Genomic DNA, 27,160 nt, shown 5'->3' with positions numbered 1-27,160 from the left:
CACCTTTGCCTCTTACCTGAGAGGTCAATTCCTTATACATCCTAAATCCCGACGTGAACAAGATTAGAGTTGGGACCTGAATTTAATTACCTGGCAAACTGACTACTTTATGCTATCGCTCTGAAGAAGCCCATGACTAGGCGAAACGCGTTGGCTGTCTGCTTATGAGAACTGAGTGCATCTTTAATAAAGACACCTTAAGATAAGAAACAACAACGTGGAATTCCTTATTTCTCTTTTTTTTTTAATATACTGTATGACGTACACTGTATATATATTGCCCCTCATCCCCTTTTTGGAATAAATGATCAAATATATATCGAACAATCAGTCTGCCTTTAGTAGGCAACACATCAAAATATATTTTCTAATAGGGAAAGAAGGTCGATATGACCAATGTGGAAGAAAAGTACAGCAGACCAAAGAGAAAAGCGGGGAGCTGCAGAGTTTGAGACCCATAGGATGGAGAGTCGGGGCAAGGAGCAACATTCAGAGAGAAATCAAGAGATGACGAGTGATCACAAGATGAAGTGAAAACAGGTGATAGAGGGAGTGGCCAGGGACCACAGAGGAGCTGGATGTTTTTGGAAGGAAGATGAGGCTAAAGGAGTAGCAGGAGACAGACAATGAAAAAGGAAGTAGTGGAAGCAACAATTAGAAGGATACAAAGATGATAGGAGAATGTGTGTGGCAAAGTGTTAACACCATGGGTTACCAAAATCAAAACAGCATTTGTTTCTATAGACTGAAATGCATGCCTGGCATCAACAATTTATGATGATGCATTTATTTATTTGCTTTTCAAGACATATGCTTATAATGAATCCTAAAATTAATACACAATCTTACAGATTTCCTTCTCAGCGAATTTAGAACCACTTATAGAATCACGTATTTAAACTGTTACCATTTTATATATCTCTTCCACCAGACCTTTCTGAAACGAATTTTAGAATGGATACATCTGCAATTTCCAATTAGGGAATTTTAGAAATTACACAATGGGTTCTGTCATGTAACAATATTATCTTTTTTAAATAAAAGTCATAAAATGAGTTTCCGCTTAGTTAGAATCAAAGAAAATCCAATAAAAGATGGAGAACATCAAATCATATGCACATTTTGCAACTGATCTTCATTCCACCAGGCTTGGGTACCCCCTATTCTTAAACGCAATGTACATAAAAAGTGTATCCCTTGCTGGTAATTTCTCTAAATAAAAGAAGAGTTCCCTAAGACCCAGTGACACCAGAAAATGTAATTCAGCTCTTTTCTTAACTAAATAATTTCTATTAAAGCACCTACTATGAGGTTGGGCTTGGAACTTTTCAGTAGTTGCTATACTTGGCCAATGAATGACGGGGTTCCTCCATTCTTATCGTACACAGGAGAATATTTTCTTTACTAGAATTACCATCTCAGCATTACACAAACTAAATTCCACGCTAAATTTTTATCAACAAAAACATTAGAGCTTCTCCTGCACTGGGGAGACCTTTAGCATACAAATACAACTCAGAAAGTAGAATTCTGCTTTGATGTCCCAAGTCAGGATATTTAACTCTAATCTCAATACTTGAACCATAGCAATGGGTGGCAACTGGAAAAGACATTTCCAGAAGCAACCCTCTTTTGAGGATCCTTTAGCTTTCATATCTAAGGCAATACTTTAGTCTCCACAAGGATTCTGAGGGATTTCCTTACCTGCATTGATCTTTATCAGTGGGAACCAAGAGTATTCACCATATTGCTTATCAAAACTCCACAGATAACTAGCTGTAGCTAATACTTTCTCTTTTATAGTCATCAAGTCAAAGCCCCATCTGAACTAGTTGAATAAAGAAGACTAGGGTAATAGGTTGACTCATGCTCTCACTGTGTTTTCCAGCCATCAGATAATACAATGTAGTTTCTTGGCAACTATCACAGCAGGCAGGCTTAAAGTAGGGAAAGGTGTGTAAGTATTTGGCAGCACCAAAACTATTAAACATTCAAAATGTAACTAAATGAAACTCCCACAACCATTTTTCATTTTTACATTGAGAAAAATTAAATAAGAAAGGCTACACCCTAAAGTGACTACAATTAAATAAGAGATATGAATTATTGAAGTATTAGAGCAAAGAGGGCTAATCAGACATCACTGTTCATGGTTGAATGGGACCTATGCGCAATTTCAGGCTGATAGAGTAGATGTTGAAAACCCAAAGTGAGTCGCCCAGATCAAAGATTTTACTTGTTGATTTAGTCTCAGAAATGGAGCAAGGCTGTATCTGGTAAATTCCTCAAGAATCTTGATAGGCAATTGGATGTGGTCCAGTTGAAGCCATTGGTTTTGGCAAGAAAAACACCAAAAGGAAACATTCGTATTTCTCACCTGAGGTCTTCTTGTTGGTCAGATAGTTTTGGGGCCTTTCACCTGTAAAGATTTCTACCTCTGAACTGAGTCTTTTCATAGACCTGAAAATCCTCCACCTGGAAAGTCTGAAGCTGTATCTAATACACCTTTACTGTAGGTCCCGCTACTGGAAGATCTTGGCAGTCTAGACTTTCCAAACTTTTTGGAAACGTTTACCGTAGTTTCTTCTAAGGCTACCAGGACTGCAGGGACAGCACTTAGGGGTAAGGAAAAGCTTCAACAGATGCCACCTGCATGGTCCAGTCCACGTCCACTTGATACTTTTTGGCTCTGCACTCCATAAAATAGGCTTCTTGCAGCTCAATGTGTCCATATGTTCCACTTCTCAGTACAGGTCAGAAAGGGGAATGCGCCTTGTCCCTCAGGTCTCCATGCAGGTAACATGAAGCAGTCCGTCGCTTGTGATCTTCCTCAATTCAATATGTGTTCTCTTCAGCTATGGGTGAGGTGCCACTTTTGTAGGATTCACTAGTTAGTAATATGTCATGACTCCTGGACACTACCTAACAAACAAGAAAAAAGTTCTTACTTTTGTAACCCATACCGTTTTCCTGATGGCAAACTATCCCACAGTGCACCTTTATGAGTAGAAATACAACATGGTAGCACTTTTCTGCCCTTGGAGGTTTCTTTTGTTCAAGCCATGAGTGTGTTTAGGAAAATGAGCTGACCCTACCCCCAAAACACTACCAATCTGGTTCTGGGAACAGATCCCCTTCCTACTAGGCTGATGCCAACAGTTGGCTCAGGGAACAAAGGTTTCTCTACCACAGACCTCTCGTTACACTTCACTATGATGAGCAAGCCTCACCATGGCCCATTTCATGGTAATGAAGTAATTCACCCCTTCAGTGCTCATGATGGAATTGTTCTGTCATGAGCACCAGTGCTCGTATGCTCATAATGGAACCATTCCGTCATGTGCACACTAGCATGAAATCCTACTGCTGTAAACAGCAGAGGGATTTCCTTTATTTGCCTCGGGAAGTGGAGAAGAACTTCCCCAACATCCTGAGGCATTTTTATTTGTTTTCAATGTAATGACGATCACGCTCATGGCGCGCTTATGTCATTATATTGACAATGAAACTGAAACTTTGTTTCAGTTTCACTGTTTTGTTGCTCCCTGAGCACCAAAACACATGGGAGTGGTATCATTGGAAAGGGGAGAATCTTCCCTTTCCAATAGTACCACTCCCTAGTGGATCCCTGCTTGGGGAGCGCTGCAGGAGGCCGATCCCCAAGCAGGGATCTATCAACTGGACACAAGGGAGTGGGGAGCAGTCCCTTGGGTAGGGGCCTTTCCTTTCCCATTTCAAATGAGTTGTATTCAGTCTTTCTGCCACCCCCGGGGGGCAGAAAGCAATGTAGACACCAGGGATTATTTTATTATAGTTCAGGTGTTTGGCTGCCCAGAATGGGCATGTCAAAGCCCCCACCCTCCCCCCAAAAATGCCACAGTCTTTCTGCCCCCCCAGGAGGGCGATAGGGACAATAGCCCCTGATCTGAAAGCCCACTAGGCACCAGGGATTTTGTTTCTTTACATGAAGGGTTTGGGGCTGCCCAGAATGGGAATGCCAATGCCCCAATCTTAAAAAAAAAAAAGCCAAACTCTTTCTGCCCCCCCCCCCCCCGGGAAGTATTGCAGGCCAACCCGAGAGGACAGAAAGATCACTAGGCACCAGGGATTTTTTTTTACTATACATAGGGGTGGAGGCTTCCCAGAATGGGCATGTGTCACCGTTGGTGGGATTTTAACACACTACTAGGTTACGTTAGCACTCTTAATTTTATTTCTCCTCTTTTATGCTATTGCTTTCATTAGTTTAACAACCACGGTAGTTATGCAGTCTCTTCTTTGTTTTTTTCTTCTTCTCTCTTTCTAGACTTTTCGGTCTTTGTGTTCTAGTCTCAACACAGCCTCAAATGAAGAAATAGATGCCAGGGGTAAGTCACTTTTCTTTAGACTGGTATAATGGGAGAAGGCCATTCCCATGGAGATTCACACCCGAGGTTTAAAACAATTTGGGGGGCGCTAGAGGGCGCGCATGCTTAATGGCCACATGTGAGTGAGGCACCGGCAAGCCTGGCTAATAATCCTACTTTTATCCTACAAATCCCCCACCAAACCCGATATAAACGCGCATAAATGTACAGGATACCTGGTTCCACACTCGGCGAAAGTTTGGAGGATTTCCGACTCAACAGGACGAAGTGAGAGGCAAAAGAGGAGCTGACCGAGGACTACGGAGGAACCTGGGGTTCCGGCAGATCGGGAACCCGGAACTATGCCAGCCCGTGGCTTCCCACGAGGCGCGCAGGCCTCAGAGAAAAAGACCGACTCGGACGGCTCAGCACTGTCGCCTGACCACGGAGCAGAGTTATATATGCCTCAGGGATGAGGCGAGAGCCAACCGACTGTGGGTTGTGACGTCCACGGAGCCCCGGCACTGCCCGCGAGAGTGGGGGGGGCGCTTTCTAGTCGGGGCCGGAGAAAGGCTGGAACCGGCTTTGCCGGCTGCGGGAACACTGCCTGGCATGGCTGCAGCGGCAGGCGCGGAGGAAGTTGTGGCACCGGCCAGGACCGAGAACAAAGGTCAGAGCGCGAACGTGGAGCGAGAGATCCGACATCCCCCACTGGGACCGGCTGTGTGAAACGCGACGGCCGGTGGAGGTGGGGGCTAACTACTCCACGGCGCCCCGGTGGGACGGCCGACTGTTGCGCTACCGATTGCCTGAAGGTGGGTGAATTCGGGACTCAAGAGGCGGCGAGAAGTCTTTTGGTGCAATTTACAGCGCTCCACCACCCAGACTTACAGAGCGCTATAGACATTGCCAGATCCAGCAGCAGTCCGCTGCTCAGCAGGTATGCGATAGGTCAAGGGAGACCCAGCCTTGTATATGCGGAACACCAACATAGGCAGTGCGGGGCTGCGGGAGTGCATAGGCTGCGGGAGGAGGGCTGGACCCCACACCCAAGACACCCCTAGTAGACCGGACTGCACCTTGCGGACACCCCTCCCCCCCCTGAGGGAGGCGACGGCACCTGAGTAGGGGAGATCACGGAATACGCCAAGTGCAGTGTCCTCCGGGGCATTGTAGACAACAAGTCCGGCCCAAAGGTGAGAGATGCATACCTGCGGCACCAGATGATAGCTGTCCCACAGCTGAGATAGCTGTATCACCGAAGACACTGGTTTATACGGCAGAGGTGAGGGGCTCCAACTTCAGAGAAATCTATAACACGCCGCGTTGCCAATTCGAGAGTGGCACTGGAACTCGGACCTCTGCCGCCCGGGCCCACTCATATACAAGACTAAAGGCTGCCACGTAGTGTTCTGCCCGGACCTGGCTGGCGAGTGCCTCAACTGCATCGTGTAATCGCAACCGCCTATCTGCCGGGGGGCACGGGCGGACGCCACTGCGCCTATGAAAAGAGGACCCAACCCTACTCAGCGACAAGGTACCTACCGCATAGCGCCTGACGATCCGGGCTCCAGAACCAGCCCAACTATGGGTAAACCTGACAATCGCCAGCCGAAGCTCACTTCCAATTCCACGACTGAAAAAAAGGGATCGAAACCGACATTGGAGACTGGAGGGCCCGCCAGTCCGCAGACGACGGGGGCTGGGCCAAGCTCTTCCAGCATAGACATACAGCAGTTGGTACAAGAGATGAGACAGGGCTTCGCTACTGTTGTAGACAAAGTGGACCGTATGTCCTCCAGAATGGACGCTATTGTACATAAATTGGACCTACATGAAGAGAGAACCAAAGAGACGGAGCGAAGGATATCCGACAATGATGACACCACGGCCGCACATACCACACAGCTTGCACGAATGGACAATATCCTTAAAGTCATTGCCACGAAGAACGAGGATTTGGAGGCCCGCAGCAGGCGTAATAATATACGCGTGACGGGCGTTCCAGAGTCCACGAACACGGGGCGCATGGAAGATTATGTCGAAAAGCTCCTCCTGTCTGCAATAGGGTCCGAAGCATTCTCCAAGCAATATATAGTGGAGAGGGCGCATCGTTCGCTTGGACCACGGCCCAAACCTGGGGCCCCGCCGAGACCCATCATTGCGCAGCTCCTCAACTATCGGGACCGCGATGTGGCACTACGAGCAGCACGCAATACCCAGGATTTGTCATACGACGGTGAGGCCTTCTCCATATACCCAGACTTTACGCCGATGGTGCAAGAACAATGCCGCAAGTTTATGGAAGTGAAGAAAAAACTGCGTGCAGTGCAAATCGACTATGCACTGTTATATCCTGCAAAATTGAGAGTAACACACAAGGGGAAGCAACATTTCTTCACCAACTCGCAACAAGTGGATGACTTTCTGAAGACTTTGCGTCGAGCACACCGTGGGAATGGGGGCCGTAATGGGATGCAGCAGCAGGAAGAACAGCAAAGAGATGACGAACTCTGAACGGAGAGTCTGGATGACCGCGCACCACTTGAACATTGAGACATTGCATGTGCAGAACCGAAAAGAACTCATATCGCGGCTGAGTGAAGCTGCGAGATTGAGATACCATGGACGGGTATTGGACTGCTGGTGGTAACGTATTCCAGGCACCACTTCCCTCCCTTGATTAAGCCCACCCCCCAGAGCCGATCAGGATGTTGGGCGAGGAGACGGGAGTGGAACACACAACATTCTCCACATATTCCACTTATGCCAGAGGCACTGCCATCCTCATTAAGAAACGACCTCAGTTTCATGCCGTGGGTACGAGAAACGATACACAGGGCAGATACTGCTTGATGTGGGGGCGGATGGGACACTTGTCAATTACACTGGTATGCTGTTATGGCCCGAACAAAGATGACCCTGTATTCTTTAACGAACTATGGGCTGCTATTGTAAACGTAGGGTCGGATCATATCATATGGGGCGGCGACTTCAATGTGTCACGAGACCCTGGGGTCGATAGCTCACATCCCAGCCCACACCATTACACCCGCGCACGTGCCGAGTTACATGCAATACTGCAGGATCATTCGCTCATAGACGCCTGGAAACATTTACATCCTGATGACCGCGAAGGTACACATTACACGGCCCATGCTGCGTCGTGGGCCAGACTAGATTATATATTCATATCGGCAGGTATGTGCCCAGCACTCACGACAGTAACACACCTAGCCAGGACGTATTCGGACCACGCGCCGGTACGACTCACATTAACTGGTGATGAACTGGGACCACAAGGGTCGTGCTGGCGATTACAACCCACTATGCTTCTAGACACAGTGATTCAGGAGGAACTCAGAGAAGAGGTACTGGACTTCTTCAAGCGGAATAAGGACAGCGTTGCTAATGTGGAGACTATACGGGAGGCTTTCAAAGTTACGCTGCGAGGACTATGCATTGCGAAGGGGGCTGGGGTACTAAAAAGCATTCAGAGAACGTTAACTAACCTTGAACGGGAGCTAAAAACCTTAGAAAATTCCCTGCGGGAGGGGCCAGAAGGTGACATCTATTCAGTAATAAGAGAGAAGGTCACGGAGTACAAAGAAGAAGCGGATAGGGAATCCAAATTCAAGGGGAAATACTGGACGGCAAGGAAGTATGGAGAGGGCGAGAGGCCAGGGAAGGCTCTTGCTGTGACGGTTAGACTAGAAAGACCCATGAATGTGGTGTTGGAAATAGAAGACCATGAGTGGAATGTATATAGGGATACAACGCATATGTTGAACTCCTTTACACAACACTATGCGGCCCTATATACATATGCAAGAACTCATGCACCAGATTTCTCTAGATACCTGAGTGACGTGACGCTAGGGTGGCTGAGTGACGCCCAACAGCGTTTCTTGAATACCCCATTCGAACTGGATGAAGTACGGGATGCCATAATGCATCTGCAGTCTGGCAAGGCCACCGGCACAGACGGGATAACGGCTGAATTTTATAAAACCTATATTGAATTTATGGCCCCCGTGTTGAGAGAGATATACAAGGACGTGCTGGAGATGGGTCATCTTCCCCCTTCTATGCGATTGGCCCTCATCACTTCTCTACTAAAACCGGGTAAATCTCCGCGGCACTGTGACTCTTACAGACCGCTGACTTTGCTTAACTGCAACGTCAAAATCCTGGCTAAGCTTGTAGTGACGCGCCTCAGTCTCCTTATGGAGAATCTGATACTTCCTGACCAGTCAGGGTTCGTGCCCGGCAGGGCAACGTCTCATAATCTGAGAACCTTTTTTACTGTATTAAATAATGTCTCTGACGACCTACCTATGGCAGCCATTTTCCTGGATGCCACAAAAGCCTTTGATTCCCTGGAGTGGGACTACCTGTTCGCAGTGATGGTACGTATGGGATTCCCCCCAATATTCCTCTCCTGGATTCGACTCCTGAATGACACTCCCACGGCTAAAGTACTCGTCTATGGGAAATTGTCCCATGAAATACCCATTTCGAGAGGCACAAGACAGGGGTGCCCGTTGTCGCCTCTACTATTTGCGATCGAGCCTCTAGCGGCTAAATTGAGACAACACCACAACGATAAAGCTCTAAGATGCAACCTGCGACAAATATTGATATCATTATATGCAGATGATATTACCCTATATATTCGAGACCCACAGCAAAATCTGAATCCCATATTGAGGGAATTCATAAAATTTGGTGGAATGTCTGGCATCCAGATCAACTGGAGTAAATCTTGTTGCTTCCCGCTCACTACGGGGACGACAGCCTTTCATATGGATTACCCCATACCCTGGTGTGATGACGATTTCAAATATCTGGGTATTCGCATATGCAGAGATAGGGACGAGTTGATTAGGCTGAATTACGGGACGACTATGACCCGGATATCAGATAAAATCTCACGCTGGATTACGCTGCCGCTGTCAATGGCGGGGAGGGCATCCCTAATCAAGATGGTTATTTTACCGCAGTTATTAGATCTCTTCCTTAATATACCCTTTCACCCAGGGAGGTATTTTTTTTAACTCTTGCGATCCGAATTGACCCGCTCGGTGTGGGGGGGGTAAATGCCCACGGCTTGCATGGGAGGTGCTGACCCGCCCATATAATCAGGGAGGATTCGGGATTCCCGACTTTGAACTGTACTACTATAGCGCACAGGCCCACTACGCATTCTCCTGGATACACCAGCCCCGGAACATGCCTCAGGTGGCAGCAGAACATTGGCTAGCTTCACCAGTTCCCATAGAAGGGGCATTATATCCACCACTAGAAGGCAGGGATAAGACGCCGTCCACACTTATGAGCACAGTGTATGCATGGTCAAAGCTGGGGAAGATGCTGGACACGGCCATGCTGTATTCCCCCTTGATGCCACTGGTCTACCACCCTGGTATGCCCCTACTTCAAGAGACCCTCTTTTATAACTTAAGGAAGCATATCCGGGTCGTGAACTGGGGAGATCTTTATCATGAAGGCAAATTCAGGACGCTTGATCATATATTCGCGGGAGTAACGAGAACGACCCTTGATTTTTTTTATATATTAGGCTTCGTCAGGGACTGAGAACTATTACTCCGGACTTTCCTAATGAACCTCTCTTTTCCGAGCCCCTGCAGAGGATTCTTAAGGGAGAACAGGCAAAAAAAGTTGTGTCCGTGATCTATAACACCGTGCATGGGCTACAAGAACGTCCAGCCCCGATCGCCCGTGCTAACTGGGATCAGTTGCTGGGAATGACTAACTGATGACCAGTGGGATTCCTGTGCACAACAGACAGAACGGGTTTCTGCAAACAGTAAGCCCAGAATCATACATTATAGATATTTGCATAGGCTGTATCATACGCCTGCACGTATGCATAGACATAACTCGACTCGGATAATTGCGATAGATGCCATGCGCCAGGAGCTGATTTTTTACATCTTGCCTGGAGATGCGAGAGCATCCACGCATATTGGACACAAGTATTCAGGGCCTTGTCCACAATGACTAATGCTGACATTACACCAACACCAGTTCTTGCACTTCTGGGACACGTGGCACCGTTACCGGCAGTAAATCGCAAATTCGTTGCATTTGCTCTACTTATGGCTAAACGACGAGTAGCGTGCAGATGGGGTAGGGGGAGAGCACCTAAGTTTAAAGACTGGCTGAGCGACCTTATTTATTGCCAAGAACAATTACTGACATATGCTGAACTGCTACCAGTGACTTCCAGGCCGACTGACATCTGGGCCCCCCTGAAATGTTACATGCTAGCGCGGGATGAGCCTGGTACCCTTGCATCATAGACTACTTATGTGTGGCGCAACTGTGGCTATGTTATAATGTGATTGCAAAAAGCGGGATGACGCACTGGCAGAGCTGTAGGAGAATAGATTGGGAAATGATGTTAATTTACTGTATACACCTTGGCAAGTGCTATTTATGAACTGTGATTGTCAATGCCCGCAATGGATATGATATATTGCCTATGAACCTTGCTCGTCATGACTCTATTTACAAAATGTACCTGAACCCATCATCACTATTTCTGTACCCTGTATAACACCATAAAACCCAATAAACAAAGTAAAAAAATAAAAAAAAGGTTGAAAACAATTTAGCATGTCGCAGATGGAAAGGAAGAAAAACGTAACTGGAGCAGAAGGTCTTTGTTGACACCACAAATTCCTTTCACTTTTAAAATTAAGATTTTAAACATTCAAGGTATACTTTACAACTTTTAGAATGAGTGTTTGCTATGCTTGTACACATGCGTGTAGCAAGAAACAAAAACTTCAAGAAGTGAAGAGGGGAAAAATCCACATAGAGAGATAGAGAACCGTTATGTCACCCTTCCCTCCCACTTTCCCCAGATCCGGCCCTGTACCTCACAACGTGGTGAGGCTGTAAGTCTGACCGGGGGCTCTGCCTAAGCCTTCCGCTTCTGTCTTGATGTAAGGATGCCGGTCCGGACAGGTTCTTGGCGTCCTCTCTAGTTTTGTTGTCCAGGTACCGGTCGATGGATCCAAGGGTGTCGGTCTCAGGGCTGTGAACCCTCGGGCAGCTCCTCTTCTCTTGTCCTAGGAGAGTAACCAGGTGGGTTTTGGGTTTGCGTTCTCCTCGAAGTGGTGTGTTACACCTACAACTTCCAGTTCGCCAGCTGCCTTTTTGTTCTCTCTTCCTGATTTGCTTCCGAATCTAGTCCTTTAAGGGGACCGCTTCGCATTCTTATAGGTTCCTGGGTTGCCTCATGACCGTGGTCAACGGGTGCGCTATTTCTTATAAGACCCTGCCCAACACTCTCCTGAGAAGCAGAGTCAGAGCTATGCTTTGGCTGTGGGTAGAAAGAATATTGTTCAGGTGAGGGAGAGGTATGAATGACGTGCCAAGGGATATCTCCATCCTCCAAATCCTGTACAGGTCCACATATCCCCCCTAAGATTTTCCCATTCAAAGGAAAAGAGGCATCCAAGAGGGTTGTATGTCAATACAACGCGGTGTTTACACCGCACTACCCTTACAACGCTGGTTTTACAACGCAAGTCGTTACGTTACTTGCGCTGTGGGGTGCTGGACTTAGGAATAGTAAGATTTACTATTCCAGCACCAGCCTACGTACAGCAGGGAAGGTGTTGGAATAGTAAATCTACTATTCCTTAGCCTAGAGCGCACTCCAGCGCAAGTCGTGGTAACGACTTGCGTTGTAAAACCAGCGTTGTAATGGTAGTGCGGTGTAAACACTGCGTCGTAACGGATGATCCCCTCCAAGAGAGGAAGTCAGCATTAGCATGTGCCTTCCCGCACCAATGACGGACCTCAAATTGAAAGGGCTGGGGGGAGAGAAACCATCGAAGGACCCTGGGTCATTAGCCATGGTCCTACTTATCCAGGTTAAAGGGGAATGGTCCGTATAGAGGATGAAATGATGGCCCGCCAGGCAGTATCTCAGTTTTTAAATATTTCACTTAATAGCGAGACATTCCTTTTTGATTGTAGAATATTTCTGTTTGCAGGGAAAGAGTTATTGAATTATGAATAGGATTGGTTAGTCTAGACCATCATCATTATTTTGTGAAAAAACAGTCCCCACCATAACATCAGAGGCATCAGTTTGAAGGAGGAATGTTTTAGAGAAGTCAGGAGAAGTGGATGGGGCTAGAGGTAATAGTTTTTGTGAGTTCCAGAAATGCCTCTTTAGCTGCTACTGGAGGATTCTGGTGACTTTGTTTTGATGCATTTTTTTAAAGGTCTGTGAGGGGAGCTACTATTACAGAATAACAGGGAGTAAACTTTCTATAATACCCAAAAAGGCCGTATTTCTTTGCAGTGTTTTTGGAAAAGGGGTGTCTGTGATAGCGTGGGTCATTTCCTACTGCAGTTAAAACAGTCCGTTTCCCAATATGTAGCCTGACTACCTTACTTTAGTGAACTCACTATAGAAATGTTTTGCATTAACATGTAATCAAGCTAGTTGTAGTTCACTGAGTATAGATTCAAGATGTTGAAGATGCATCTCCCAAGTGGGGCATCCAGATAAGCAGATGAGTAGGCTTGATGAATCTTGAGTATTTCATTAATTAACCTTTGAAAGGTTGTAGGGGTCCCATGTAGGCCTACAGGTAAGAGAGAAAATTCAAAAAGACAATCGGCGTGGAGAAGGCCATTTTCTCCTGGTCTTTTTTTAAAGGTACTGCCGATACCTTTTTGCTAAATCTAATGTGGGGATGCATTTAGCCTCTCCTAACTTCTCAATGAGTTCATCCACCTGGGGAAGGGTATAGGCATCACATTTAGATATTCGATTGACTGCCCTAAAATCTATACAGAAATATATAGAGCCATCTGGTTTAGGGATGAGTACAATTGGGGAGGACCAGTTACTCTTGGTGTGCCAAATCACTACCCTTTGTAGCGCATATTTGTTTACTAACTGCCCCCCTGTCTACCGGTATTCTATTAGGTTTTTGTCAGACCACCATTTCTTTGTCGGTAGTGATAGCACGTTCTGCCAACCTGGTACAACCAGGAGAATCAGAAAAGATTGTTGAGAAATATTGCAAGACAGAGGCAAGTTAATCTTTTTGTTTTTTATTTTTATTTAGTTCATCATTAATGACTAATTCCTTAACTGTGCTGTTTAGAGAAACATCTTTTTTAAGAAAATATCCTTTTTTTGTGGGAGTCTCCACCATTTACAAAAAAAAGACTTATATGGTATTTTCTATACTTAGAAGGACCAATTTTTATTTCGTAGGTGGTTTTCGGCTAATTTGTCTGCTACCTTATCAGGGCCTTTCCATTCAGCCATCTTTTTTTTTATTAGAGGAGGGAATTAGAATAAGGACCCAGTTGTTTACCAGATCCTTTTCTTAGGCTTCTCTGGTCATTTCGAGTAAGGTTCTGGGCTGTCAACTATACTAAAGCTCAAACGAGGAGCAGCCTAAACTGCTTTGAACCTGTCTTCTGATGACAAAGAGAGCCAATGGAAGGAGGAGGTCCCAATGTTTGCTTTCTCCTAGAAGCATTTTTGAAGTGTGAGTTTGAGGAAAACATTTTAATGTTCTACTAACCCCTTCAGTCTGGATATACAGATGTATTAGGGGGAGTGAGGCCCAGAGTAGTGCATATTTCTAGTATTAGTTTGGAGACAAAGGGAGTACCTTGATCACTAATGATTTCTTAAGGGAAGCCTATTCTGGAAAATATTTAATTGAGAACATGGGCAATGTTCCTTGTAGTGGCTGCCTTGAGGGGAGCTGCTTCAGGATAGAGAGTAGCCTGATCGACAACTACAAGGACATAGGTATTACCACTCTTGGTCTTCTGGAAGGGACCAATCAAATACATTCCAGTATGCTCAAATGGTATGCCAATTATAGGTAATGGTTGAAGAGTAACTGAGGGAGGTCTATAGGGCTTTTTTCGCTGACAAACCTCACACTCTTGACAATCCAATTTTTGTCTCTGCATGAATACCTCGCGAATAAAAGTATCTCAGGACAAATTGGGATATTATTTCTGCCCCTGTGTGTCCAGCCAGTAGTTCTGAATGAAAAAAAAGAATTTGTTCTCTGAATTCTTTTGGGATGAATAGTTTGAGATCAGACTTAAGTTTCCCCAATCTATATAAGAGACCCTTTTAATGAGAAATTGAGGAAAATGAGACAAGGTTCATCCTCCTTAGCCTCTCACGTTTTGTAGATTATCATCATTTCTTTGAGCATGGTGAAAATCTCTATTTGCCAAGGCTCAGAGGTAAGTAAGGTATTTTAACATTAAGGAGGTTGTTCCTTCTTTTCCTCAGGGTGCAAAGAAGGTAATTGCTTCCGGAACATGGACAGGAATTCTGAATTCCCCCGGGTGTCTAGTTTTAAAAAATGTACAGGTTTGCTAGGCTTTCCTACGTGCCGGCTCAGCTAAAGACCGAAATCCACAGCTAGGCTCATTGGGAAAAAAGGGTACGTTTTCTGTGGAAAAATGTGCTCTTTCCACGTTGTGTTTTGCGCCATTTCCTGTCACGGGCACTAGGCCTATCGACACAAGTGATGTACTATTTTCATCATGAGTCTTGGGGGAATGCTGGGTGGGTAGAAGTATGTTGATCCACACAGATTCCAGAACTTTTTATCACAAAAATATGAGGAATTTTTTTTTTTATCCAAAAGATTGAGGTTTGCAAGGGATTCTGGGTAACAGAACCTGGTGAGAGCCACACAAGTCACCCCATCTTAGATTTCCCTGGTGTCTAGTTTTGAAACATGTATAGGTTTGCTAGGTTTCCCTAGGTGCTGGCTGAGCTAGAGCTCAAAATCCACAGCTAGGCACATTGCAAATAAAGGGTCAGTTTTCTGTGGAAAAATGTGATATGTCCACGTTGCGTGTTGGGCCATTTCCTGTTGCAGGTAACGGGCCTACCACACAAGTGAGATGCCATTTTATTGGGAGAGTTAGGGAAACACAGAATAGTAGTGTTATTACCAATTGATTTTCTTTGCATTTCTGCCTTCTAAATGTAAGACAATTTGTAAAAGATAAGTCATTTTGAAAAATGTCCTCTAATTCACATGCATGTATGGGTACCCACCATTTTAGAGATGTGCAAATAACCACTGCTTCTAAACTCTATATTTCGTTCCAGTTTTGGAAATATATAGGTTTGCTTGGTACCTATTTTTCACTCTTTGTATTTTACCAAAGAAATCACTATATACCAAGTACAAAATGATAAACCATTGCAAGATGCGGTTCAGTTATGTTGCTCTGTGTACCTCAGGTTCTTGGTGAACCTACAAGTCCAATATATTCCGCATCCAGAAGAGTACAGCAGACATAACAGTATATTGCTTTCAAAAATCTGCCATACTTACAAGAAGTTACATGTGAAAATGTTGGCATGAATGGCTGTTTTTTTCAACTCAATATCAATATTTTTTGTTAGTTTCTTTAGAAGAACCTTGAAGGATCTACACAAATGAACCCTTGCCGAATTTAGAACTGTGTCTACTTTTCAGAAAAGTATAGTTGTCCGGTTTCCATTATTGCTTCCACACCCATTACTGCTACTAACTGGAAGGATGTTCAAAAAAGGACAGAAAACAGGAAAAATAGGGTAGGTTCCAGTAAAACGCCAAAACTGTGTAGAAAAGTTTGGGTTGCGGACAAAAGTCTGATTGTTCCTGAAAGCTGGGAAGATGGTGATTTTAGCACCACAAGCCCTTTGTGGATACCTTTTGCAGGGAGAAAAAATGACGTTTTCTTCTGAAGCACTTCTTTCCCATTAAATTTCTTTTTTTAATTGCTGTATTTTTGCCAATTTCTCAGTTCTCTCCAGGTGAATCCACAAACCTCGGGGACTTTTAGAATCCTAAAGATGTTGGATGAAAACGACACAAATTTGGCATAAAAGCCTTATGTGGATAAAATGTTACAGGGGCCGAAGCTCAAAATACCCCAAATAGCCCAAATAAGGTTTACCATGGGGGAGGGGGGAGGCCTAGCAGTGAAGAGGTTAATATTGGCATAAATATTGATGCTGTTCTACAAAAGGGCATCAATATCAAGAGAAATCCTTAACCCGTTGCGTGCTTCTGTTGGCCAACGGCCATCGCGCACACTAACTCCGTAGTGCTGCGAACGTCCATTGGCCGACGCCACCCCGCCCACTCATCAAAGGTGCCGCACCGCTGCGGAATTTCCGCCGCAGTAAAAGGGTTAATACGGTAAAAATAGTGTGCTTTGAGTACTGTTTTGAATATTAGTAAAGCCAGAAAGAAATACAATGGAATCATTCATCAGATGAATGAGGGAATGCACAAACTGACCGTGAACGCCTGTGCTGCAGTGGAAAGAGCCAAATGGAGGCAATTTACATAGGCAGCACAGCTACGTACTGTCAAAACTTCCCCCTTTCTTTATGGAAAAGATGAAGGAAGAGCTGAAAGGAAAGAAAAGGTCTGGGGATAAATGTGAATGCCAGACTGGGTCAGGAAGCCACAGTAAATAGAGCTGTCAAGTGTCTGTGCAGCATCCCGTGCAAAGTAATCACTCAGTTACTCACATACAGCTGTCAGCCCAGTTTCAAGCACCACAGCATGACTGTTACTATCCTCACTTGCCAAAGAACCTGCAGTCACTAAAGAATGCAATCAAGATTAGTATAATTTGTTACCAGTTTAAAGAGCATGACTCTTAATTGGCCAACATGCAAATCCTAATATAACCTGCACCTCACGACCATAATAGCACCCATTAACTTTGTATGCAGTACCAGTGTAATCTGGCAAAGCTGACAGAACAAATAAATGGTGACAACACACAGCTCCCAGCGAGAAGCACCATTTACAAACTCCTGGACAGCACATTTCACTGCAGCTTGGGACACATTGTTGTGTGCCTTGCAGGCTAAGTGAATGTTGGAAGACACTTACCTGCACTCTTTTGAAGTCCCTGAAATTCAGGTTGGGTAAGCATCAAATGATACTGCTTGAGTGGATAGAGCAAAAGCAAATACAGATTTCTTATTAGATCCCTCTGATTCGGAGCAAGTGATTAATTTAGAGGAAAAAGTGAAGAGCAAACCCATAGAAAGGATAGCAGATCTTTGTGACCAGCCAGCGAGAAGCTGTGTTCTCGTCTCCATATTATCTGTCTATCTCATTAGGTTACCTTTAGGCAGTCCTAGTACTCTGTAGCTTATGACTGCCATATGTAAGATGTTAACAACAATGATATCTTTAGGAACTGGTGAGGCACACTGATGTGCATTGCATCTCCCAAATTATTTAGAGAACATTACTGGTAAAGGTAATTAAACAGAGCTGCCAGTACCAATATATTTGTGGATGCATTCCCATGTCATTGAAGTATGCATTGCTTTGGAGGGATATACACTTGCTGAATGCTGCAAAGCAGAGAGAGCCTAAAGAAGCAGTACTTAAGAGTAGCTTAACTTTAACAGCAATAATGTATAGAAGGTACACACTTCAATCAATCTGAAAGGATTTCCAGTGAGTGTGTCAGGCATGGGGCTAATGATATTTATAGATTTTGCAGCTAATCCCCCACACCAATACAGCCAAGGGAACTTTCAGATGTAAAACAAAGATTTTGTTCACCTCCTTTAGTAACATGGGCAAAGACAAAACTTTGTCTCAAGAAGTGTTAGGGGGTACAAGCATAAAAACAATGATTTAAACTAAAAAAACATTTAAAAGAATATTATATTTGAAAGATCCATACCGTGTTCATATGTAGAAAACATTTATTACCAACTAACAATAAATGATGAGGAATGATATTCCTTTAAGCTACTAAACTACCAAGGAGTTGCTCAAACGTGCCCAAACAGAAGAAAATAGGTCTCATTGGCATAGGACGTATTTAACTAGGATATATAAGAAGATATCAACCACAAATGTAATGCGCTACACAAATATAATTGTGAAAACATAGACCACAAACAAATTGACATTTTTCATACTTTACGTATGTAATGTAGTCCAAAATATTGACATCACAGTGATATGCATAAATATGTATTTGTAATTAATATGTATAGCTTAAGTAAAAATTATTCTTAATAACATATTTCAAATATGAATATTTGTATATATAACATGCACAAATAAATATGAATGTACATTTATTACGTTTCAAAATATGTTTTCTAAAAATACACAACTTATACATATTTATCATTTAAAAAACGAAGTTGTACATTCAAAATTACAATACATATAATATTATTTCTTCTAGAAAACATTTCATTGTAATGCATAATAATGAATAAGACACCACATACTTCATATGCATTTGGACAGTCATATTTACTCTGACTCCAGCTTTACTATGCTAAGTCCAGTCTAACATACTTTAAACTTTAAAATGTATACATTGATGGGGTCTAACACACTGAGAAAAATGCACATATTTTGGGGTTTAAATGCAAAACACAAATTAAATCAACTTTAAATATAATTCTGTGAATGTAAATCGTTTAAAATTATAAATATATATAAAGAATACAAAAATCTTAAACAAACATAACAGAATTATTCTTCATTTTAAAAATTGAATACCTAGGATAAACAGTATCAGACAACCACTCCCAAAATAACAAAGTTAAAAAGTTAAAATCTGTTATAAAAATGTTCATTTTTAAATAAACCACTACCCACTCATTCCCACACCATAAATTTCAACCTTTAAAAGTTTGTATGAAGTAAATAAGTAACAATAAAAAGTATGCACTTTAAAAATAACTTTAAGCACCGACACCAATATAAAACAGAATTCGTATAAAATACATAAAATAATTTACCAAAACCTAAAAGTTAAACTTTTTATAAAAATGGTAAATTTAGTTAGAGAATTAAAAAAAAAAACACTACCCACACATTACCACACCACACTTTTCAACCTTTCATTTTTTTTAAGTAAGAATATTTAACATGAGCATTAAAAATATTATTAACGACCTAGAAACCAATACACAAAACTATTCATAAAAGGTAAATAGTTTACCAAAACCCATGAATAAAACTTTGTATACATTGAAAATATATAAACATTGAGATAAAACAAAAATCAATCAAGTTAAATGTATTCTAGTTAAGCACTAACCACCAATCCCTCTATAAACCTTCTAATACAAAATTTAATTTTATTACATCATTTAAAAGTGTATTGAACATGCAAGGAAATTATTTGCCATTTGAGAATTGTCTTAAGCAAATGTGTCTGCTCACCATACAACAGGGGGGTGTATGGTGGATGTCAGCCTGTATTACTGGGCCTCCCCGCTGCTAACAGTAAATACTGGATGAGCAGGAGATTACGCATTCCGATTTGAAGTGGCATGGATCGGATGATACAATATACCAGGCATATCCGACAGGGCCCCATCCCTCAATCTCTTCCAGATCTCACGAAGGTAGATTTCTGGGCCTGGCGATATGCACTAAAATTGACTGATTGTGATAGCAAGCTTAACCTCGGAACCCCCTATGGAGAAGTAACTGGTTACACAAATACAACAATGCTGGAGGGCTTCGATCAATAGGATCTTATTGGAAATTCTAAGTTTGGGAATGTTTGGCAGGGCTCTCACTTAAAATCCTTCCATGATGTTCCAGTGTAATATTCAGGATATAAATCCCAATTTTTCGCTACTTACAGTTACGACCTGCTCTACACTCCCATCTGCTGCTTCTTGATACCATACCCAAATGTAACCCGTTCGAAGCAAACCTTCCAATGGGTCCCATGGGAAAAGAAAGCATCTCCCAGATCTACCAGTCCATGATCCTCAGCTCTCCAGAGCCCCTCACTAATCTTAAAACATGCTGGGAAGAGTGGCTGGGACCCCTCAATGACTTGGACTGGAGAGACACCAGTATGTCTCCTAGAGTCATAATGATCCCCTTCAGACTCCAACTCAACTACCTGCATAAGGCCTACATTACACACCAGAAATTATGGTGAGCAACCAAACTTACCACCCCCACCCCCAGCCATTATTGGAGTAGGGAGGCTCATTTCTATCACATTTTATTGAAATGCCCCATCATTACTTGTGGGAGGTGTTTGCCTCACTCTCACAGGTGATTGGACAATCAGTGGATTCCTCCCCAAGAATCACTCTACTTGGTAGTATAGAAGACTTCGGAGACTTATGGGGTGATCGAACCCTTTTAGGTATCGGGACAGTACTTAGCAAATGAAACATTCCCAAACACTGGTGTTCCGCCCAACCCCTTTCCTGGCAAGCTGGCATGCAGGAATGGACTGGTGTGCCACTAATCTACATATTTAGAGGTTGTTCACATAAACATAGGAAAGTCTGAGGGAAATGGTTGCCACACTATGGGCTAAAATGATAAGATTTCAGCTGATTTTGACTGGTCATACCACTGTTATTTATTATGTCCCTCTTGACAGACTCCTTTGTACTGATTCTGCATAGGTTGAAATAAAGAAACTACCAAATGTGGTTTGTAAGAACAAACGTAATAGACATGTAAATAAATATAAATATCACATTTTTAAATGAAAATTAACAATTTAAAAACCCTACTCATCCAATCCTTCAATAAAATCAACAACCATATAAAATTATACATTACTATAATATTATTATAATTTTTTTTTTAAACGTTATTTTTCATTTTACCAAACATGCAACTGCCAATCAGAAAGCATTTGGTCATAACATGCAGTCATAAACAAATTACAGTGGGTTGGTTATCATGGAGCACACCAGTGTAGCATAGGAACAAGAGTGAGATTCCCTCTTCCCCAGGAATGCGTGATGTGTCACTGGCCCCCGGTCCAGATAGTACCATACATAATCAATCGGAAATACCGTTTTGTTCCCCCCCATTTTGTCTTCATGTTGATGTGTGGCCTCTTCGATATAGGTGCCCGAGTCCGTATCCGATCTCTCATTAGAGGTGGGGGATAAGAGCTTGTCTATCAACAGGCGCCACGTGTTTAGCAAGTCTTCGAGTTTGTTGTCATTTTTACTCAGCCACATATGTACCTCATCGGTAAGGGCCCTCTCAGCCACATTTTTATGCCACAGCACTATTGTCGGGGTATGTTGGGAGAGCCATGTGGTAGCTACTGTACGACGCACCAACAACATTGCCAACTGACTGAATGTATATGTCATCTTCTGACCCAGTTGGCATTTAAATAGCCCCAAAAGGCAACATTGGCGCATCAGTTCAATATGCAGCTGCATAGAGTGCACCATTTTTTCCACCACATGCTGCCAAAAGGAGTATATTGTGTCACATGACCACACCAAGTGCAGGAAGGCCCTACTAGTGTCATAGCATGGGAGTGTGTCTGGGCGGGACTGGTCTATTTTATGGAGGTGACTGGGTGTCAAATAATTTCTCTTTAGAAAATGATAATGTATCAGATGAAAGCGGGCATCACTGGAAACTTTATATGTGAGATTGCATGCATGCCCCCAGTCTGCGTCTTCAATCGGTTTGTCAAAGTCTGGAGTCCAGGCTGCCAGGGCACGGTGAGGAGCATCTTTGGTGTCCGACTGCATCGCCCTGTAGAGATGTGGGATTAAGTGTCTGCTCGTGCCGCACGTAAGTATCTCGAGAGTGTGAGTAGATGGTGGAGCTGCTGGATAGTTCTATCTTCAACTGACACTTGTTTCCATATGTTACAATTGCTGAAGAAGGTTTTGCCATTCCACCCTCTGTTTGCCCGAAAGACACTAGTACAGGCTCTTATTGTGAGCTGGCTGGATTATGGCAATGCTTTACTGGCCGCTGCCAATGATTCACTATTGTCAAAATTGCAGGTCGTACAAACACAGCAGCACATATGATCTGTAACTGACCACCTGAAACGTCCTCCGCTACTCTCTCAAAATCTTTACATTGAATCCCAGTAAACATAAGAGTTGTATTCGAAATGTATAGTCTACCCTGCTCTGTAGGGTAACGGGGTCCTAAGTACCTTTGCCAGAGACTCAAAGATTATCACCCCACTAGAAATTTACGTTCCAGTGAGCAGTAAGCAGTGGTCCCTTGTATTCGACATTCTAAATGGGGTGGCAGATCTTTTCTTACCTGGCCCAAACCCAGTGAAACAGACTACCATTCTCAGTTCAAACCTCCCCTGACTACAGCAAGTTTTGGAAAGCATCAAAAACAGCACTGTTTTATTATTTGGACTTTATGTCCAGCCTTTTGAATTGACTGCTGCGTAGCGATACCACGGCTGGGGTGATTCAAGCACATTATTAAATCATTCATTTGTTCAAGTAGCGGCCTGTTACTTTGGATAGAACACGAACTGGGAGTAAGAACATGACCACTTACATGACTAAACCAATGATTTTAAATTGGTAGTCAAGAAGCAACTAACGAAGGAACTTCATGATCAGAGTGAAACTTTCAGACTTCTGTAAAGAATCAAAAAGAATGTTTATGTTAATTTTTGGAGGATCTGGTTCACAACAATTTTTTTTAATGAGTTTTATATAGGGCTGGCTAGACCCGGAGGCATCAGAGCGCTTTACATGAGGTTGAGAACAAAACAATATTCTGTTACATAAGATACTAGAGCAATTTGCGAACAGGAAAAACAGAAACAATGGAGCAGAGGAGGGAGAGGGTTTAGGAGAAAAGGGGCAAAATACAAGAGGATGAACAGTGATTAAAAACATTGCATCAAAATACAGTTAATATCGGTTACTGGAGGAATTATAAAGGTCCTTATGGCAGAAGAGGAGCAAACCAAGCTGAGAGGAACAATCTGGAAGTCTAAGGGAACCGCAAGATGGCGGGATCAGGTCAAGGACCCCAAGGATCACATAACAAAATGGCGGGCTGCAGGGGAGCACATCTGTTCAGAAATCAAAAAAGGAACACCTACCCCAAGAGCAGGGCAGAATGAGGAGGGCAAGTCACCTGAAGTAGAAGGGGGAAAGGCTGGAAATCATTGTTCCCTCGTAAGTTTTTTAAAGTGGGGAAGAAGTCAGTACAGGCACCAGCTTGGGAGGGGAAAAGCAGCTACAGTGTCCAGAGGAAGCGTACAGCATGAAAGAGGGAGAACAAGCTTGAAGAGAGAAAGGCAGGGCACCGGCGTCACGGCACTCTGGAGGAAGCTCCGACGGGGTGGAACGATCCACACACTCCAGCTGCAGCCCTGGAGAGGGGCAGCAGGAGCCAGGAAATCGCAGCCCTGGTCTGGAAGGCAAGCATCGATCAGTGGGGTCACCAGGGCAGGAAAGACAGGCATCGGCATCGGACGTCCAAAGGGAGGCAAAACCGGAGGGCTGACAGTAGGGCTGGCAGCAGCAATCGAGTCCAGAGGCAGAGGGAAGTCCAGGAGGGGAGAGCCTCATACTCGCTCACCGACGGCCATCTGGAGAGCTCAATCAGGCATCGGGATTGCCAAGAATGACTCAGACGACCACAGGTCATCAAAGACTCGACGAATGGCGGGGGAGAAAGAAGACAAGTTGTGGAGATGCGAGGAGAGCTGTGCCCCATGCCTGGCTGGGTAGGTGATGGCCGCGGCGAGAAACCGGAGCCAATCTCCCCTATAGCTGGCGGGCAGCTAAACCGGGCATTGGTAATGACTGCTCGGTCTCCATAGAAGAAAAGCATCAATCACATTCCAACTCCAAGAATCTCGAGTCCACAAGCGGGAGCCCAGAGCAACGAGGACCGCCGGTAAAAAAGATCACAGGTGAGCAGTGGGGTCCAAGGAGGAGGTGGGAATCTGAGGATTTAAGCCAAAAAGGCGATCCCAAGCCGGGAGCTCCCGGCCGTAGCTCCTCACCTGTCGGCCATCTTGGACCTTCATGATCAAAAGAAAACTTAACCCACTAGAATTTACGTACCTAAACCCCAATGTCCTGTCTTCTTTTGGAAATAATGTTGCCACCGGATCCAATCAAGAGCTGAAGGTATGCACAATTAGGGGCATATCATGAAAGAATGAAAAGGGAATAACTGTCTATTTTTTACTAAATCACTCTGCCTAGAGCACATGCAATAACCACTTTCTGCTTGTGAGCAGTGATAGCTGGACCATATGCACTAACTTGCCCAGTTATCAAGATGGAGCCTGCATGGCAGACTGTGTGATTTCTTCAAAAATGGGATCCTGGCTCTAAGTTTGTGTAGGCTGTAGAGCAAGAAATGGATCATTGTAAGGCCTTCAGTATTTCAAAGCAGCTCAATGAAGTGCTCCAGGTATCCTGTACCTCAATGAACAGAGGCTTCAAGGAAAGGACCATTCCAAGTTTTGAGAGTTCAATTTAAAATTCCAGAAAGTACTCAACAACCACATCTCAAAACATCTTCTTTTGAATAAGATAAAGGATCCCTGTTAAGCCATCCACAAACAACTGCAAACAATATATAAATTAATAAAACACAGAGCTCTGTTCCAGGTGTTAGATGTTCTACAATAATAGCCAGTACATCTGTAACATATACAATATGGGTGAAAGGTTATGTATGGAAACAATGGACTTATTCAATAGCCATTGAATATTTTTAGCATTGCACTTGTCAAGGAACAGCAAATGCAACTTGGGTAGCAGAACATTGTAGTGCTTAGTGTTCAAGTGATTATGCGTTGGCGAAGTAAAACAAATACAGGAAGTGTGTACGTACGAAGAGTGCAAATAACCAGGAACAAAATAGGATTTGTGTATGGTGACTTAGCATAATTATTCAAAGGTATCAGGGACATTCCGGAGATTTCAGGGTTAATTAAAGGTCATCGCTGGGCATTGCTTATTTGGAGATGTGAGTTGTAGGCTGAGTCCACCTGCAGTAATTTTTGGGGACCAGCACTTAATTTTACTCAAGAGATTTTGGGCCAGATGTATCAGCGTATTTACCATTCGCAAATGGGCCGATTTGCAGAATCTACCTGTTTGCGAATGGGAAAAAGCATTTTGGGATGTATCATCCCTAAGGGCATTTGCAAAATAGGGAATAGCAAAAACTGTGATTCCCTATTTTGCGAATGTATTTAAGGTATCACAATTTGCAATTCCTTAAATGAAATGGAGTAAGCCAAAAAAAAGTTGCGACCTGCCTTTAAGGAATCGCAAATTACCACCAACTTCAAGTTGGTGGTAATATGCGAATTTCATGAAAAATTCACTTTTTTGCATTTTTCAAGGTGCCATGCGGCGTACATACATGCCCTCAGGGCATGTATGTGCGCCACATGTGCACACATGCATATTTCAGGGGTGCAACAGGGTGTCCATATGGCCCCCTTGCACACTTGAAATTGTATGCGCAATTTGCGAGTATCTATTGGGTACTCGCAAATCGAGCATGCAACTCCCATTCATTCCAAAGGACCTCTAGGCTTATAGGAATGAATGGGAAGCAATTCCTTATTTGCAACTCTCAATTTGCGAGTGGTAAATAAGGAATATGTAAGAATCGCAATTATTATTGGAAAACCTCCATACATTTTGCAATTCCATAATAGCGAATCAGTAAAATTCGCTATTATGGAATCGCAAAATCCAATATTGATACATCTGGTCCTTAGATCCAGAGTAAGAGAGACAAAATCGCAAAAGGGGCATGGAGGAGGGAGGCAAAAATGAACAAACTGTGATAAAAGGTTAATAATATTTAGAGAGCACAATCTGGACTGTGGAAATCTAAAATGAAAAGTTGCACATCACGTAAAAACCAAAATGAATGGAAGTAGGCGAGCCGGCTACTTCTATACCACAGTGAAACTTTGCGGGGAAAGGTGTCCAAGTTCACCAATCAGTGCAAAAGAATAAATCTTTAATGCTTGCCATGCGTAACTCTTTATTTACATATTTATTTAGTGCAAGGTTAGCCCGCTAGCATAAAACCATTAACAATTATTTCGGCTCAAATTGTGAACAATGTTTTCGTCTATTTCTGGATGTTCAATGGGCCCATGTTGAACAATCTACACCATATTCATTGTCTTGCTGGCAGGTCAACACACGCCTTGTATCTTATGTTTTCTAATTAGTAAAATGCCAGGTGTACTCATGATGTATTAGAACAGATTCCTTACCTGTAAGGTTACAAGTGCTTGGACGCTTAAATCAAAAGCTCCAGGTGTGATAACTGCAGGGAGCTCGCTGTGCAATGCAAGGCCCATAAGCTTTGTTCCATGAATTAAACGTCTATGGGATGACAAGAAAAACTGTTAGTCTGTTTCTAGGAAAGGATCAAAAAGTCCTTGAACCATCTCATACGTTTGTTTCATATAATATAGCAAACTAAATAATGAAGGCAGCAATTTTCAGAGATTGAAAAAATATAATGAATATAGTGCAATTATTGTACCTTCGCTATGACAACACTATTTCATATTCCTAACGTGTGCTTTCAACTTTACTGTAAACCCACCTCTGATTTTTGCATTCAGCCAGGTGGTAGATAGTTCAGCTCTAATGATTTGTACGATTGGAGGTGAGTGGCAACAATGAGAAAGAACACTTAGGCTAGAATACCAGAGTCACAGCAGGGGTAAACATATCCTACATATATCTGACATCAGCATGCTCCATTTTGTTTGCACCTTTGGTAGAGTCATAAGAAAGACAGGCAAAGGAAAAGCAGAATTGGAGAGCCAGGTCTTATAGATGCTTGGCCAAAAATAGCATCTAACTTCCCCTCCAGAAGAACTTTTAACCTGGAACTTTCTAAAAAAAATCCTTTTTGCCATTGCCCCCTTTTGGCTCCCAGACAGCAACACTCAACCTGATCTATGGACTTATGTGGCTAACAATATCT

At 43.4% G+C, this 27,160-nt stretch overlaps 1 protein-coding gene across 1 annotated transcript in view; it reads right to left on the bottom strand.

Annotated features, from left to right (window-relative positions):
* Positions 1-27,160, bottom strand: part of PIK3C2G (phosphatidylinositol-4-phosphate 3-kinase catalytic subunit type 2 gamma) — a 2,201,800-nt gene that overhangs the window by 951,539 nt on the left and 1,223,101 nt on the right. The window contains exon 15 of the mRNA XM_078674033.1: positions 26,436-26,547. Within this exon, the coding sequence (XP_078530159.1) occupies positions 26,436-26,547 (112 nt within the window). The remainder of the gene's footprint in view (positions 1-26,435; positions 26,548-27,160) is intronic.

Source organism: Lissotriton helveticus, chromosome 1_1 (genome assembly GCF_964261635.1).
Source record: "Lissotriton helveticus chromosome 1_1, aLisHel1.1, whole genome shotgun sequence".
NCBI classification, from domain to species: domain Eukaryota; kingdom Metazoa; phylum Chordata; class Amphibia; order Caudata; family Salamandridae; genus Lissotriton; species Lissotriton helveticus.
Note: the sequence above shows the minus strand (reverse complement) of the source record. Positions and strands in the feature narration are given on the sequence as shown.